Below are 16,169 nucleotides of genomic sequence, written 5' to 3' on the forward strand. Positions count from 1 at the left end.
AACTCGTTCCCTTATGGCTTGCAATCGCTTCATTCACCTTGACTATGCAGCCAGGGCAATACCAGCAACAGCCATCATGCTGTACGGCAGTTAGTAACTTCCTAAACATTGCATTAGTCAGGCCTGTATCCTCCATATCCGACGTCTCCCTGCAGTAATCACATATCAAACTCATGGTTGTTGTTGTTGTGTATAGATCTACACCTATTTAAAAAAAAGTAAAGAGAGAAAAAGAACAATACTTAGCTACTCTCTGTTGCCTATAGAGTTGTCTGCTGTGACTGCGAACACTGTATCTCCCTGTGAATGGTGTATTTTAGGCACAGTTTCAGTCCTTGAGAACGCACACAAACAAAATAAAATTTAAAGTTTCTGTGGCCCCTATAACACGACTTGGTTTAAGCTGGCATGGTGCCTTTCCAGCTTGCTTGCCAGTTAGTGCTCACTTTAAGTTATTTACAACTTCCGCGGTCACTGATGACACTATGAACTATCACTGTGAACACTGTATCTCCCTGTGATTGGTGTATTATAGACACAGGTTCAGTCCTTGAAAAAGCACACAAACAAAATAAAATTTAAAGTCTCTGTGGCACCTATGACACGAATAGGCTGGCAGTGGTCCTTACCAGCTTGATTGCCAATGTGTATTCACTTTAAGTTATTTACAGTCTCTTCTGCAGTCACTGATGACACTATGAATTGATTTACCTAAAATCACAGAACTACACTCCCTGGTTGGCCTTTATCACAGCCGTGACCACAACTCCTTAAAAAAATAAAATAAAAGCTTTTTCATATGGCAGTGATTTTGTGGTTATAGGCCTCGTGACCTTGGCTGGACCTCCAACTCGGTGGAAATTGAGTTTTAAAAAATACAATCGCGTCTAGCGTTAAAAGTCCTACATCGATTTTCACTTTCACATCACTAAGACGATCTTGATGATCGCATGTAATCACTATCCAATTCCTGCCGCTCAACATCGAAAGCCCGAATGCCAAACACGCTTTGTTACAGAGACGCAACACGACCCGACCCGCCCCAATATAACAGTACTTTTAAAATCTTTCAAGAATGATAATTGCTATAACTGTATTTGTAATTTCAAACTAAGTATGATTACTATTAATTTATATACAGGACTCTACATGTACTGTGATAAATTTGATTTTACTACTTGTTCTTATTTAGAGGAACTAAAATTGTTTATGGATTTCTCTGACACTTGCAAACTATTTCAGTACAGAATAGTACTTTGAAGCCTTTAAAAATGTGTACATTTATTACTTAAAGCAAAATACTAAGCTGTTTGAATGATATAATTTTACATCTTCCGTACTGTACTGTACTGTACTGTGATATATTTTCTTTAGTCATGCCAATGTAATCCCTTTTTAATTTTGTTTGAATTGAAATACTGTTTCAAGTTGTACTGTGATAATGTTTGGAGGAAATATAATGTGTTATTTAAAGCCAAAAAAATTATTGGAAAATAACCTTGATAATAAAATATTATCTAAAACAATTTTTTTACCAAACCAATAATGCTTCCATTTACCCTTACACTTGCTCTACTTTCAAACAAACTACATTATACAAATCAAAACCATGTATAAATTACACCCCTTTCTACATCGATGTGGTTCATCAGCTGTGTTCCCTCCAGGGCTTCTAATAGGGATAAGTGACCCATCAATGCAGCCAAATACACCAGACATCCCTGCACTGGTGTGAAATTCATCTACAAGGTTTTGTATGTTGCTTGATTCTGGAAAATGGATGTAATCTTTTGCCGTAAGGGTCAAAATAGATGCATAGCTTCTGACGAACTTGCAAACTGATGAGACAGAGATCTTCAATCAGTCTGCCATACTAATTTGGAAGCTGCCACTGCTAAAGTATCTCAATGCAGTTAGGAGTTGCAGTATACTGCCAGATTCTGGGGGTCACTAAGCCTAAGGGGATAACTTAACTATAATCTTAATTTTAAAGGTTGCTGCCACCAGACCCCCTCTGGACAGTATGTAGCTCGTTAGGTAGCGTGCAGAGTGGACTAGGCATTGGGTTAGGTTTTTCATTGACCAGATCGGTAAGGGGAATGAAGGGTGAAACCATAACATGCCTTAATCAATTTATTCCTTTCAAACATACTGTAACAAAAAATACAAGTGAATTGGCCTTCCTCAGAAGTACAACGATGATTTTTGGTTACCCTTCTTACAATATCACTCAACACGTCGGACTGCTCCACCTGTATGGAATATAGCACCTTAGGTCATCATACATAGTAACACCATCTCACCCCCCTGTAGTACCAGCTCACCACACCTGTTACACTCCACACCCGCAAGTATGGGACTCCTTACAATTTCTAGGTACACATATCAGGCACCTCGTTCGCACACCGCCCTCGGTGGTTAGAGACGAGGGCTACACCAAGAGACATACCAGTACTATTTCTACGCCTAGTATTATAGGTCGCTCCAAGTGACGACCGCGGAGTTTCCTTATTTGTTCCAACTCATTTGGGGTGGTATGCTGGGAATCCACAGGTTCACAGTGGATTGGCATAGGTGGGAGTAGTCACCACCTGGTGGGACGCTCACAGGGATAATGGCCGCCGCCCAGCAAGGCACTCCGACTGCATGGGACCTGAGGTGATGGTAGAACGGAGGACACTGAGAAATAATGCCTGATGGGCGGTTATCACACACTGTGACACATTACTATTTCACTTATACATCAGGCAAAGCTTTAAACTGTAATAACTGCTATATAAGCCTTTTTTACAGGGCGGAATTGCCCAATAGAGGACACTGACCTGAGGTGATGGTAGAACGGAGGACACTGAAGGCAGTGCCCCGTCGCTCATCACCGCGTAGGCCTACAGTTTCCAATCTTTAATTTTTACTTTTATTTCTTACTGTTCTTACATGAACACTTTCCTGTATATTGTAACCTCATGCCTTATAAACACATATTTTAATCCTAAATGACACACTAAGGTAAGGTTCTGGTTTGCTAGTTCGTGGGTAAGTTCATTGGGTTATAATATCAACGCGGCACACTCGAGGCGGGTACAAAGGACTCTCCCTTAAAACAAAAGCCGAATGTTCATGGCGTGGGTATATCCACTTCACTTAAAACTGTAATTAGGGATCCTCCTCTCACACATTGCACTATTTGAACACAGCCATAAGATTCTCTGATCACTGTACATATCATGGGTATATGTCACGCGAGGATACAAGGTGTATTAAGTTCACACCGATGCATACAAGATATTTCCTTTCAAGTATAGTTTCTGGGTCACTTCCAACACCTCACATAGTTCTGATACATTTATCCTTTTTCCACATCATTATTCTCATGTATTTTCATATGATATCTGTAGAGGTTATGTTCGCTACACGTTCACAGACGTAATTAGTATGACCTTCAAACCATGATCCACACTTAGTCCTACAGTACACTAGTCCGGCTCAACTGGACTTTCCCAATCATCTTATGGATACCCTGAGTTCTCCTTAATGCTATGAATACATACAATTAATATTATATAACCGTACCTGGGTACAATACAACACATGATTCAGTAACATTGAGTAGGTGAGATATTCTTTATCAATGTTTCCCGTTTTCTGAGATTCTACAAGCGCGGTGGATTTGAATGTTGTGTAGCGTAATATGAATTAAAGGGGGTTTTTAGGAATGACAATGATGTGCGCAGTACAGCAGGTGTGTGGAATACTGCATCCTGTACGATATAAATATTCTTTTTATTTACTGTTTTGTCTAACATTGCATATCTTGATTATAGTAAACAACAGGTCTCCTATGATGATATATATTACTGTGTTACATTTTAAGTTCTTCAGAGAATCACCCTCCGTAGAGTTCAACATACAGGTGGTATCCCTGTTAGCCGGAATAATTGGTGGAGAGCTCTTCCAGGGATGAGAGACTTACAGATAACAAGAAGACTCTCAAACCATGAAAAATCCCACATCCCTAGAATTTTTTCGGTTACATGTAAAAGTTTCCGAGTTTAAACATTCTTTCATCCTCGGAGACCCGGGAGAAAACTAAAAGAGTTTCAGGAAGTTTTCATAAGAATTTCCAGAAAATGTGCCTGACATTTAACCTCGAAATTTGTTTCAAGGCCTGGAATCAAATTTATGAGATTTTTCAGAATTATAAAAAAAAAACACCTGATTTTCAATCTTGAAAACTCGTTCACAGACCCGGAATGTTGAAAAATTTCCCGGAATAACTCCGAGCCAATTTCAATTCTGAGAACGTATTAACGAATTCTGGGTAATGAAGATATTACTGCACTGTAATTATGGCCTGGTGGTATTATTATACATGGGAGGTGGGTTTAGGGGTTTTCATGGGTGCTGAGTACTGCATTGTGATGATGTCCCCCCCCCACCCTTCTCCCTTTTTGCATCACTGCATAACATTGAATAAATACCCAATACACTTCTAAACAAAGACCCAAATCCAAGATTTAGAGTTTCGGTCTACAAAGATATATTTAGTCTAACATAACCTAACCAAACCTTACCTAACCAAACTTTACCTAACCTAACCAAACTTTACCTAACCTAACCAAACTTTACCTAACCTAACCTAACTTTACCTAAGTAACTTGACCTAACCTAACCTGACCTCACCTAACCTGACCTAACCTACCATGACCTAATCTAAGCTAAGCTAACTTAACCCAATTATCTTGTAGACCGCACACTATAGTAATCCCAGAATTTCTTGCCTCGTCCTTCTTAAACTCTTGGCATATGCAGTTCAACTCGTTCAAGAAGTTCATGGTTGCATTCCTTGGACAGCCTATACCTCTTGATGAACTCTTCCTCAGAGAAACAAGCAAAAGGATTTTGATGGTCTCTAATAACAATACCAGTATGCTATAATGTCAGTCTGAAAAAATAAAACAAAATCTATTTTGTTAATTTTGTGGTAATTATCAGCGTGGATCACAGATGACACTTGTTGTAAACTATTACCTCAGAAACTTGCCTAGTATATTTGGCTCATCTTATATCTTTCCAGTATAATATATTGGCGAATTGGAAATGGCATTACATCTATCTATCGCAAAGAAAAGTGCGTTTTTTAACATACTTGAAGCTATAAGAGGATGATTGTAGGAATGCAATGCTTGATAAAATTGGAGAAAGGCGATGTGGAGATGAAAAATCTTTCTGAGTTGAAAGTAAAGCATCACGGGGGTACACGGCGGGCTCTTAAGAATATATACATTTCCATTGGAACCGGTTATCATGATATTTAAATATTTGTTTTCTTTATTATCTCATCTTACTTTACATATATTATATTACAGAGACGTTTTCTATTCGTATGTAACTAGTTTGAACATTTGGGATAAGTCTTTCGGGTGCCTACCCACACCCGAGGACTTATCCTGAACTTTCTAATAATATTGTCGGACTATCAAATGGTAACCCGGCAAAATTTGGTTTAAAAAATTGGATTACCGCTTGGAGGGCACTTTTGGGTTACTAATAAGTAACCCAAGTGTTTAAAAAAAAATGGCCGTATGTGTGTGTACACACAGAGTGGTGTAATGCGTCTAGAGTGTCATCATTATGTTAGTGTTAAGGTGCAAGCACTGCTTGCTTTCTCTTGCTTTCAGCTACCACTGCTGACTAGTCCTCGTGGCGAACAGGGAAGCAACTTGCAAAAGTCTTCCCCTGCCAGTACACAGCCTCTTCACCATCAAGACTCCTGTTGTGCCTCCTCGTGGCAACACACGGTAACTGGGTGCCTCGTGTGCCCAGACTGGATCAGCAGGGGATTTCGGAGTAGCAGTGGGCCCCAGAGGGACGGCGCATAGGCCCACTGGCATGTGGACACGTCCTGGCGCCTATCAACCACTGCCCTGTTGTCTTGCAGATTAACCTTGGTAGTTATAAGGCGACGGGAGTAAACCCCGAATGAAAAATCTGCGGTGGAGCCCCGCATCAGGCAGCCTTGCTTACAGAGCTCCAACAACCCCAACGGCAGTGACCAACATGGTAATCCAACGACTACACCAGCGGAAGAAGGCAATGCAAGATGGACAGGCTACAAAGGTGAAACCCAACAAACTCGGATATCGGCAGTCCATTGCAACTCTCCCTCTCCCCAGTCATTGCAACACTTGAACCACTGGATCAGGAAAATGGAGAGCCATCATCCAGCTCATCATCATCAACCCCTTATATCCCAAAAGTCCTATGGCGAAGGACGAGTGGCGACGGGGACAGTCAGAGATGACTGCCAGGAGTCTCTAGTTACAACTCAGCACATGGCCGGTACAGATAAGATGGTCGTTTATGCACTGGGATCTAGGCAGCAGTGCAATCCGGTCCTGCATGTGCGACTGAGTAGCCCATTCGAGTAACCACTCTGCTCAGCCCACATGGAGAGGGGGCTAGAAAAGGTGCCCTAAACATAGCATGACTGGGCGACCGCACCCAGTAAGGTCTTCCTTATGCGGTCGAAAACACAATTATAATCACAGATCAAAACAAATCAAACTCTTATGGTCGCTGCATGGAATGTCAGAACCCTTCTGGATACAGGCACAAATGCATGTCCTGAAAGAAGAACTGCCCTTGTGGCAAAGGAGCTGGCTAGATATAACATCGACATAGCAGCCATTAGTGAGTCCTGGCTCCCAGATGAAGATCGACTCACAGAACGGGAGTCTGGCTATACCTTCTTCTCGAAGGGTAAGCCTGCTATGGAGAAAAATCGCACTTTTGGTGTTGGCTTTGCCATCCGCCAAAGTATCCTACACAGGATAATTGAAATGCCTGTTGGGATAAACGAGCGCCTCATGACGCTGAGAGTCCCACTCAATCACTCACGCCATGTCTTTTTCATCAATGCATACGCCCCAACACTGGATGCACAGGATGACATCAAGGAGGCCTTTTATACTGACCTTGACAGAGTGCTAGCCTTTATCCTCAGAGAAGATAAGGTTGTGCTCCTTGGTGACTTCAAGGCCAGAGTTGGTAGAGATGCTGACATTTGACAGGGAATCATAGGGAGAAATAGATTAGGCAAGAGTTTAATCCCAATGGCCTACTCCTCCTCAGCAAAAGTGCGCACACAACCTCACTATTACCATTACCTTGTTTAGGCAGGCCGACGAGTTGAAGGGTTCATGGCAACATATGTGATCCAAACACTGGCATCTCATTAACTACATTGTAATGGAGGCGGTTTCTCTCTACTCATACTCTGTCTTATCTTTTACTCTTACTTCTCTTGTCTTAGTTCTTTAATTCAATGGTTCTTTCTACTTACTTCAATGGTTACTGCATAACCTTAGTTCTTTTTGGTAGCATGTCGAGGGTCTAGGGCACATGGGTATTGTAATTCTGATATCAGGATCACTTGGACGGAAATAAAGGTGAACTACTGTGGGGAAAATGAATACTCCTAAAATACTCTAAGAACAGGCTTATTAATATATAATCAAAGGGAAAAAGAGATATTATTAACATATAACTTCAAGGTGCAACTCCTTGCTTACTCAACTGCAAACTCAGTATTTTCTTATTGCACACAACCTTACTGGTGTTACATGATATTACATAGCAGGACCAGTTCCTTGGCCCTACTCACAATACATAGTTACATGACAACTCTTGGCTTTACTTAACTGCCACTCCAAGTGGGTACTTCTACTTCACCCACATCTTCTAGTGGTACATTTCATTACAGTTACCAGGCTTTATTCATAGTCCCAAGTGGACAACTTCACTTCTCACACATTACGAGGTACTTTCCATTACATCCAATTATAAGACAACCTTACTTAAGATACTTCACAGAGTGTTGGTAGTGCATAGGAGATGCACTCACACACAACACGTTAATACTGATACCAGCAAATACATGAGTTCGCTACCCAACATGGGATAATTATTAACAAACACATACAGCCACACTGTGGACCATAACTCCAAGGCATGTCCCAGGGTATAGCACTGGCGCCTCTAACAACTGACGACTGCTGTTGAGGTCGGGTGTACTCCGACACGTGGTGAGCGTCTGGGGTCCAGCCCCGTGATGTTGATTTGTAGTGAGTTAATCATGTCGAATCACCGACAACGATGCATATATTGATCCCTGCTGGTTACCCACCGGCTCAGCAGCCGATGGGGTGTTCAATGGAGGACACCCTGGAATCTGTAGGACAATGAAGTTGGCGTGAGGAGAGAGGGAGAGCGTCACCGGAGGGGGAAGCATGATGACAACACCATCACAACAAATCTGTCGTCTGGCAACGTCAGACGACATTTACTTTATATTACTTCTTACACTGGGTGAATGACAATTCCACTGTTAAATCATGAACACAGATAATACACTACAATGACTGAATCAAACTGAATGGCTAGGGAACACTGCTACATACCTGGAGACAAACGGGAGAGCGTCACGGGAGGACGTCTCTCCTTCCCGCCTTGGTATATATACCCCTGAGTTGCCAGCGATTGCTACTCACGCAATGGCAGAAATCACAAACAAATCAACTGTTACTCATTCAAGGATGACCCTCAGTTGACAAAGGTCTGGCGAATTACTTGAGTTGATTTACACAGATTAATTCAAGATTGAGCTTGTCAGGAGAGAATGGAATAACAACGTGTGACAACTGCCTTCGAAGGCGGGACTTACTGGGAGGGATCATGAGTCTAAGCGTCGATGGGGAAAAACACGTCTACTCAGGGATAGCTAACCCACTCATGTTTTGTGTTCGTGGAGTATAATAAGAATCAATAGTTAAAACAGACTAGCAGTCAGTGACCATGACAACATCATTGTCAGAGAATGAGATCACCAAGATGTCCTCATCACCTGAGCAATGCGTAGCTCAGACCACTGCAATACTGATCATCGGCTCGTCAAGCCAAGATCTCAGTTCACGTTGCCCCAAAACGGGGAAGGCAACAAGCCTCCAGAAGAGGTTTTAACACTAAGCGTCTGGAGGATCCAGTGGTAGCATATGCATTCAGAGAGCAGCTCGAACATGGGCTGATAAACAACCCTACAACAAACAACCCAAATCCCAGTGCCAAATGGAATATTCTCTACACCCATGACAAAAACCTGCAGAGAGACCCTCGGCCAGGTCGAAAGAATACACCAGGAATCGTCGATGATAAACGTGCTGCTATAACTGACTGGCAGGACAACTGTCAGTCTAGGTCCAAAGCTGATACATTTCGCAAGAAAAAAGCGGTGGCCCAGCGTGAACTTCGTAAACTGTGAAATACAAAAACTTGCAGATCAACACAAGATGCGTGATTTTTTCAACTCCACTAAAACTTTTTATGGGCCAATTACTCATGGCACAGCCCCCCTAAGCTCCTCCGACGGTAACTCCCTAATTAAAGACGAAGAAGGTATCCGTCAGCACTGGAAAGAGCACTACCATTAGCTGCTCAACAGAAACATCGATGTGGATGTCCTGACTACCCAGCAGGCCCCTCAACATCCACAGCTGACTCATGTCAGCTATCCTCCATCCCTGGATGAGGTGCTACTGCCATGGAATAGATGAAAAATAACAAAGCCTCAGGTCCTGATTGAATCCAAGCCGAGGTATATAAAGCAGGAGTACGTCTGCTTACTAGCTGTCTCCACTCTCTCTTGGAGAATATATGGGAAAACGTGGAAATCCCCCAAGCTCTTAAGAACAATGGAGACAGGTCTGACTGTAGCAACTACCACGGGATCTTGCTACTGTCCGTAGCTGGCAAGATTATCGCCTGAGTCCTCCTCAACAGACTACTGCCTGAGACGGAAAACTTCCTCCCAGAATCTCAGTGGCACCACTGACATGATCTTTGCTCCCGCCAAATACAGAAAAAGTGCAGAGAACAGCGTCGCGACCTGTACATGGCGTTCATTGACTTAATCAAGGACTTCGACTTATCAACAGGGAAGCCCTCTGGCGGACCCTCAGCCGGTTTGGCTGCCCACCAAAATTCATTGCCATTGTGAGGCAACTCCACAATTGCATGAACGGCAGTTTCCTGCACAATGAGACCCAGTCTGAGTTCTTTCCCATCCAAACAAGGGTAAAACAAGGATGTGTATATACTGGCGCCAACTCTCTTTTTACATTTTTTGGGCTGCCTTCCTCACTCGTGCGTGTGCCAATTTAGCTGGCGGGGTGGACATAGCGGTGCTGGATGAAGGATTTTTTTCAAAATAAGACGACTCCAGGCAGGAACAAAGGTGTCGGCAGCTTCCACTACTGAACTTCAGTATGCAGACGACCTCACCCATGTCGCTCACACTGAATGCGACCTACAGGAGATCCTGAACACCTACTCAGATGCATATGCACATTTCGGCCATGAGGTGAATGTACGTAAGACTCAGATTCTCTTTCAGCCTGCCCCTGCTACAGCCACACCTCCACCATCCATCCAGCTTAATGGTTCCACCCTCTCTAATGTTACCCAATTTCAGTATCCAAGCTCCCACCTGTCCACTACCGCAGACATCGATGAATCGGATCAGATGTGCATCTCAAGCCTTTGGCAGACTCCACACCCGTGTTTTCAGCTGTAGGGAATTTGAAATTATGTACAAAGTTGCACGTATATCGAGCAGTGGTCCTCCCCACCCTGCTATATGGCAGTGGGACTTGGGTTGCGTACAGGAGGGACCTCAAGGAACTTGAAAACTTTCACCAATGTAGTCTACTTTCCGTCCTCCGAGTTCGCTGGGAAGACAAGAGAGCAAATGCCAGTATTCTCGCTGACACCAACTGTAGGAGCATCGAGGCTACCATTATCCATGAACAACTACGTTGGACTGGCCAAGTTACCCGCATGGACGACAGTAGATTGCCAAAGCAGCTACTTTACAGTCATCTGACGAATAGTAAACGTAATGCTGGCGGGCAACCGAAAAGGTATAAGGATAGTCTAAGACAAACCTGAAAAAGTGCCAAATCGTCCCCCTTACCTGGGAGACGATTACTCCACACCGTAACGCTTGGAGGATCACCACGCGAGAAGGTGTCAATACTTTCGAATTAGTCCGACTGCAAACCGAGGCAAACAAGCGCCAGCGCCGGAAAGACGCTGCCGCAGCCCCTCCCGCACTAAATGGAGCCATCCACATGTGCAACATCTGTGAACGAATCTGCTGGTCCCGTATCGGCCTCTTTAGTCACCTTAAAACTCACCAACCTAGGTGATATCCTTAATAACTCATATCATTGTATCATCGCTGGATGATCGTTATACTCGATTCCGAGTAACAGCAAAGTAGTAATAGTAGGTCAAAAAGTGTGCTACTGTCTGCCTCACTATGGTCAGGATGTGTGGGAATGTCTGCTTCACTATGGTAAGGAAGTGTGGCACTGCTTGCCTCACTATGGTCAGGAGGTGTAATGTCTGCCTCACTATGGTGTCGAGGTTTGGCAATTCCTTCCTCACTATGGTCAGGAGTTGTGGCAAAGCCTGCATCACTGTGGTGTGGCACTGCCTGCTTCATTATGGTCAGTTGTGGTACTGCCTGCATCATCATGGTGAGGAGGTTCAGCACTGCCTACCTCACCATGGTCAGGCGGTGTGGCACTGCCTGCTTCACCCTGGTCAGGAGGTGTGGCACTGCCTACCTCACCATGGTCAGGTGTGGCACTGTCTGCTTCACCATGGTCAGGAGGTGTGGTACTGCCTGCCTCACTATAGTCAGGAGGTGTGGCACTTCCTGCTTCATCATAGTGAGGAAGTGTGGCACTGCCTGCCTCATCATGGTCATGTGTGGCACTGGTTTTCTTATCATAGTCAAGATGTGTGGCACTGCCTGCCTCATGCTGGCCATGTGTGGCACTGCTTTTCTTATCATGGTGAAGGTGTGCGGTACTGCCTGTTTCATCATGGTGAGGAATGTGTGGCACTGCATGCCTTATCACGGTCAGAATGTGCGGCACTGCCTGCCTCCTCATTGTCAGGAGGTATGGCACTACCTGCCTCGCTGTAGTCAGTAGGTGTGTCACTGGCAAGATGTGTTCACCGGCATGAAAACCTTACGCAGGCATTACGGTCCATCACTCTTTAACAAAGTTTTATTTCACAAGAGCTCTCTAGTGCAAGTCCTGTTGTCTGAGACATTTGTATCATCTGTAGATTCGGTATTTTCTTTACCATAGTGCATCTTTTTTCTTGTCCATAGCGAAAATTTAAGATTGGTGGTATAAATCAAATAAGTCTCCGACGCTTGAACCGATAGACATTAATAACTTCAGTACACTTCATATAGCTATTTTTTACTGTACCTTGGGGAATGAGATGGGGAGGTTTATCAGGGCACGACCTTAAACTGACACTTAAAGGTTAATACTTCGATTAAACATAACAAGTGAGACAGCCACCTGTAAATGGTTCATATTTCACGAAGGTCATTTATGCTGTCACGTCCTTTATCTCACTCCTTACTTAGACCCAGTAGGGTGGGACAACTGCACCAAACTTTTTTCTACTTGAAAAATTACAAAAGAGAAAACCGATTCCAATGCTCTTTAGCTTCCGTTAACAAGACAGCGTACCAGGACCTTGATATTGCCTCGGTGCCCAAATGATAACTTTATATTTTACTTATTAACTTGATACATCAGTAGTTTTAATTTGCTGTTGTTGGCATACGGCCTCTCCTCATAAAGAAAGAGAGAGAAGGTTTTGGGCGGGGAGAGCGGGGAAGGGGACCCTCCTCCACGCCAACATTCTGAGCACTATCCTGTTATAACCTATGCAAGACAACAGTGCTTGTATACTAATTTTTGTTACCTTATAGTAATGTCAATAATGTATAGATTTTATTCGTGATTCTTTATTGTGGTTTACATAAAAAATTATTGACTCTGTGGCTTTGTGTGTAAAGCAGTATTTATAATCTTTAATATATATTTTTTTTACTAATAGATGCTGGAAGCCACATTTAAAAACCCTAGAATATATACAAAAAATAAAGAATATTTACAGATCGGAGAGAACCAACTTGAACGTTTAATCTATTGAGAAGCAGTCAAAAGTTTGCAGCAGAAGAAAGAAGGGAAGCATATTTACATTCCTTATATTAACGTAAGTGACCCTCCTTTAAAATCTCCTGCCTCCGCCGATGGCCGTGGACACGAAGTAGTGGGACTGTCCTCGTGTAGGGAAGTACTGCAGAGTATAAGCCAAACCGTCTGTGTTTACTGCATCTCTGGAGCGGGCGGGGATATATGACGAACGTGTGGGTTGCTGAGGTACCAGGACACTGGGGTGGAAGGTCGCCCCAGGGAACCGCTCGTGGGTGAAGGTCGGTCGCTGCTGAATGGTTGGCCTATGCTGGAAGGTTGGTCTATGCTGGAAGGTTGGCTGCTGCTGGACGGTCGGCCACTGCTGGAGGGTCGGCTGATGCTGGAAGGTCGGCTGCTGCTGGACAGACGGTTGCTGCTGGACGGTCGGTCGCTGCTGGACAGTCGGTCGCTGCTGGACAATCCGTTGCTGCTGGACGGTCGGCTTCTGCTGGATGGTGTCTACAGCTGATCTGGACCTCCCCGAGGTGAAGCTCCTGCCGGTGGGACGTGCAACTGGCAGACGCTCGGGTTTCACTACGCGCTGGCGCTGCACGACTGGCTCCACCACAGTGGCTTCCAATATGGGTTCTGCAATAGGTTTTACAAAGCGTTGCACCACAGGTTCTACGACGGGTTCCTCCACAGGTTCTACTATGCGTTGCACCACAGGTTGTACGACATGTTGCACAACAGATTCTACGGCGGGCTCCTCCACAGGCTCTACGATGCGCTTCACCACTGGTTCGACAATGCGTTCAACAGGCTCTACAACACGTTCCATCACTGGTTCTACGACAGGTTCTACCACATATTCTACAACTTGTTCTACAACAGGTTCTGCAACGAGCTCCACCACAGGTTCTACAATAGGTTCCACAATGGGTTCCACAATAGATTCCTCAACGAGTTTCACAATTGGCTGTTCAACAGTGGGTTTTACAAAAGATTCCAAAACAGGCTCCTCTACAGCAGACTTTACTTTAGGTTCCACAAAGACAGTTTCCTCGATAGGAGTCTCGACAAGAACATCTGCGGCATCCTGTACCACGAGAGATCCGGTGAACTCCGTTTCGACGGCAGCAGGAATTTCCTCTTCGGGAGCCACAGTGGGAATAAACTCCTCAGTTACAACCGCCATCTCGGTTGCAACCGGAACCATGATTTCGAACATTGATTCGGCCTCATTGATCTCTGGGTCTTCCATGAGAATAATTTCTTGCTCCACAAAGGGAGTGGGCTCTGGGTCAGCTGGAACAAAGTCACTCATGACCTCTTGGATTCCTCGGGCCACAACGGGTTCACTCACGGAGGGTTCAGCAGCGATCCTAGCAACATTGGCGGTGTCGATGGTGAGTCTGGCCTGATCCATCCACGTCTGGATGAAGTCATCGTAGGCTCGTTGGGTCTCCACGGGGTCTGGCACTTTAGTTTTGCTTTGGAAGCCCTTGTTTATCTGAGTAGTGAAGATTGGTTTTTTGAATAGCTGCGAGGAAAAGGCGGGGGCATGTAAGAAACCTGGCGAAAATTGAGTGGGTGCGCACTCCACCTGTACGGCGGCTACCACCGCTAGCATCACCTGTGGAGAGAAAACACATTGGTTACTCGTAAATGTAACTTTATTTCAAGAAGTAAACATATTACAGTAATAAAAATATATACATGGAATAGTCATACCGACCATCATCAATAAATTATCTTTCTACTGATTGGAAAATTTATAAATTGAAAACAATTATAAAATTAAAATAAATAAGTAAATATACACACAACCATATTAAGATGGTCGCTCACTCGCCTTTAAACTGTTGCCAAATATTTCCATATAGTTGGCTGGGGCAATATGTGGTGGGTAGGATTGAGGCTAGTGTATAAAAGAGCCAGTAAGCAAGTGCTTCCAGACTGAAGTTGTCAAAACCTCGAGCGACGCAACCCTAATAAAAAAAAGCTTGCTAACGCGAGCACTAACATTGATGACCTGGCACCAACCTCAAGTGGTGAATCTTCCTCCAATTACAACACGACTCCCTCCACTCACACCTCTACCACGTCATCACTACTCCACCTACATAACTATAGCACTACTCCACTCCTTTCTCCATTACTCCAGTACTTCCCCCACGACACCATCACTCCAGTACTTCCCCCACTACACCACTACTCCAGTGTTTCTCCCAATGCACCACCACTCCAATACTTCCTCCACTACAGTACTTCCTCCACTACACCGCCACTTCAGTACTTCTTCCACTATACTGCTACTCAAGTACTTCCTCCACTATTCTACCACATCACTTCTTAATAATAATATAAAACTAACTTGGTGTATATATTAAGACTATTGAATTCATTGTTTTAGCTTTAATACTGAACTAAACGACTAATCTCTTCATAGTTTAGAGTTTAACCATGGAACCAGACACATAACACTTATATGTTTACAAATCCACTGATAAAACAGGTACGTCCAAAGCTGTATACTCTCTTCTCTAAACGTTTACCATATGTCAAGACAAGTCCACCTGCTTAAAAGTGCTGGTTAGAAGATACTCACTATGGCCAACATGTTCTCGTCTTGGGAGCTGAAGGGTCACTGCGCTCTGACCGGCGGGTACCTCGTTTATATTTGGCGGGCGGGACCTTCACCTTTCCCGCCTGCGCGAACCAACTTCTGGTGTTGAAGATCAAAAGTTACTCGACGCTGCGAGGGAGGATTTGTCGCGCCGCCATACCACAGTCACTTTAAGCTTAAGATCAATTTGGTCGAATGCTCTTGTGTAGCACCTTTAGAGCCAATGCTCAAATTATAAGGGATAATACAGTTATTTAGTAACTTACATGCAAGAGAGATTTTATAGATTCATCAAATACATCTACTCGTGTAGGGCATCATAATGTTAAAGGTTGGCTTAGGGCGCGAAGGTTAGTTAAAAAAAATCCAGTTCTAAGGTCTACTAGTTTGGTGCTCACTTCATAATCAATAACAAAACCCACTCACTTGGCAAACTTTGTTGAGGAAACGCTCTTGTTTACTCGGGAAATTCT

At 43.9% G+C, this 16,169-nt stretch overlaps 1 protein-coding gene across 1 annotated transcript; it reads right to left on the bottom strand.

Annotated features, from left to right (window-relative positions):
* Positions 1–12,879: 12,879 nt before the first annotated feature.
* Positions 12,880–15,725, bottom strand: LOC121868980 (probable serine/threonine-protein kinase kinX). Its single transcript, XM_042370027.1, has 2 exons — positions 15,679–15,725; positions 12,880–14,703 (listed from the first exon to the last, which is right to left on the bottom strand). The coding sequence occupies exons 1-2, from the start codon at positions 15,688–15,690 to the stop codon at positions 13,162–13,164; spliced, it is 1,554 nt and encodes a 517-aa protein (XP_042225961.1). The 5' UTR covers positions 15,691–15,725; the 3' UTR covers positions 12,880–13,161.
* Positions 15,726–16,169: the final 444 nt, after the last annotated feature.

This window comes from Homarus americanus, unplaced genomic scaffold (assembly GCF_018991925.1).
Source record: "Homarus americanus isolate GMGI-L3 unplaced genomic scaffold, GMGI_Hamer_2.0 scaffold24694, whole genome shotgun sequence".
In the NCBI taxonomy this organism is placed as follows: domain Eukaryota; kingdom Metazoa; phylum Arthropoda; class Malacostraca; order Decapoda; family Nephropidae; genus Homarus; species Homarus americanus.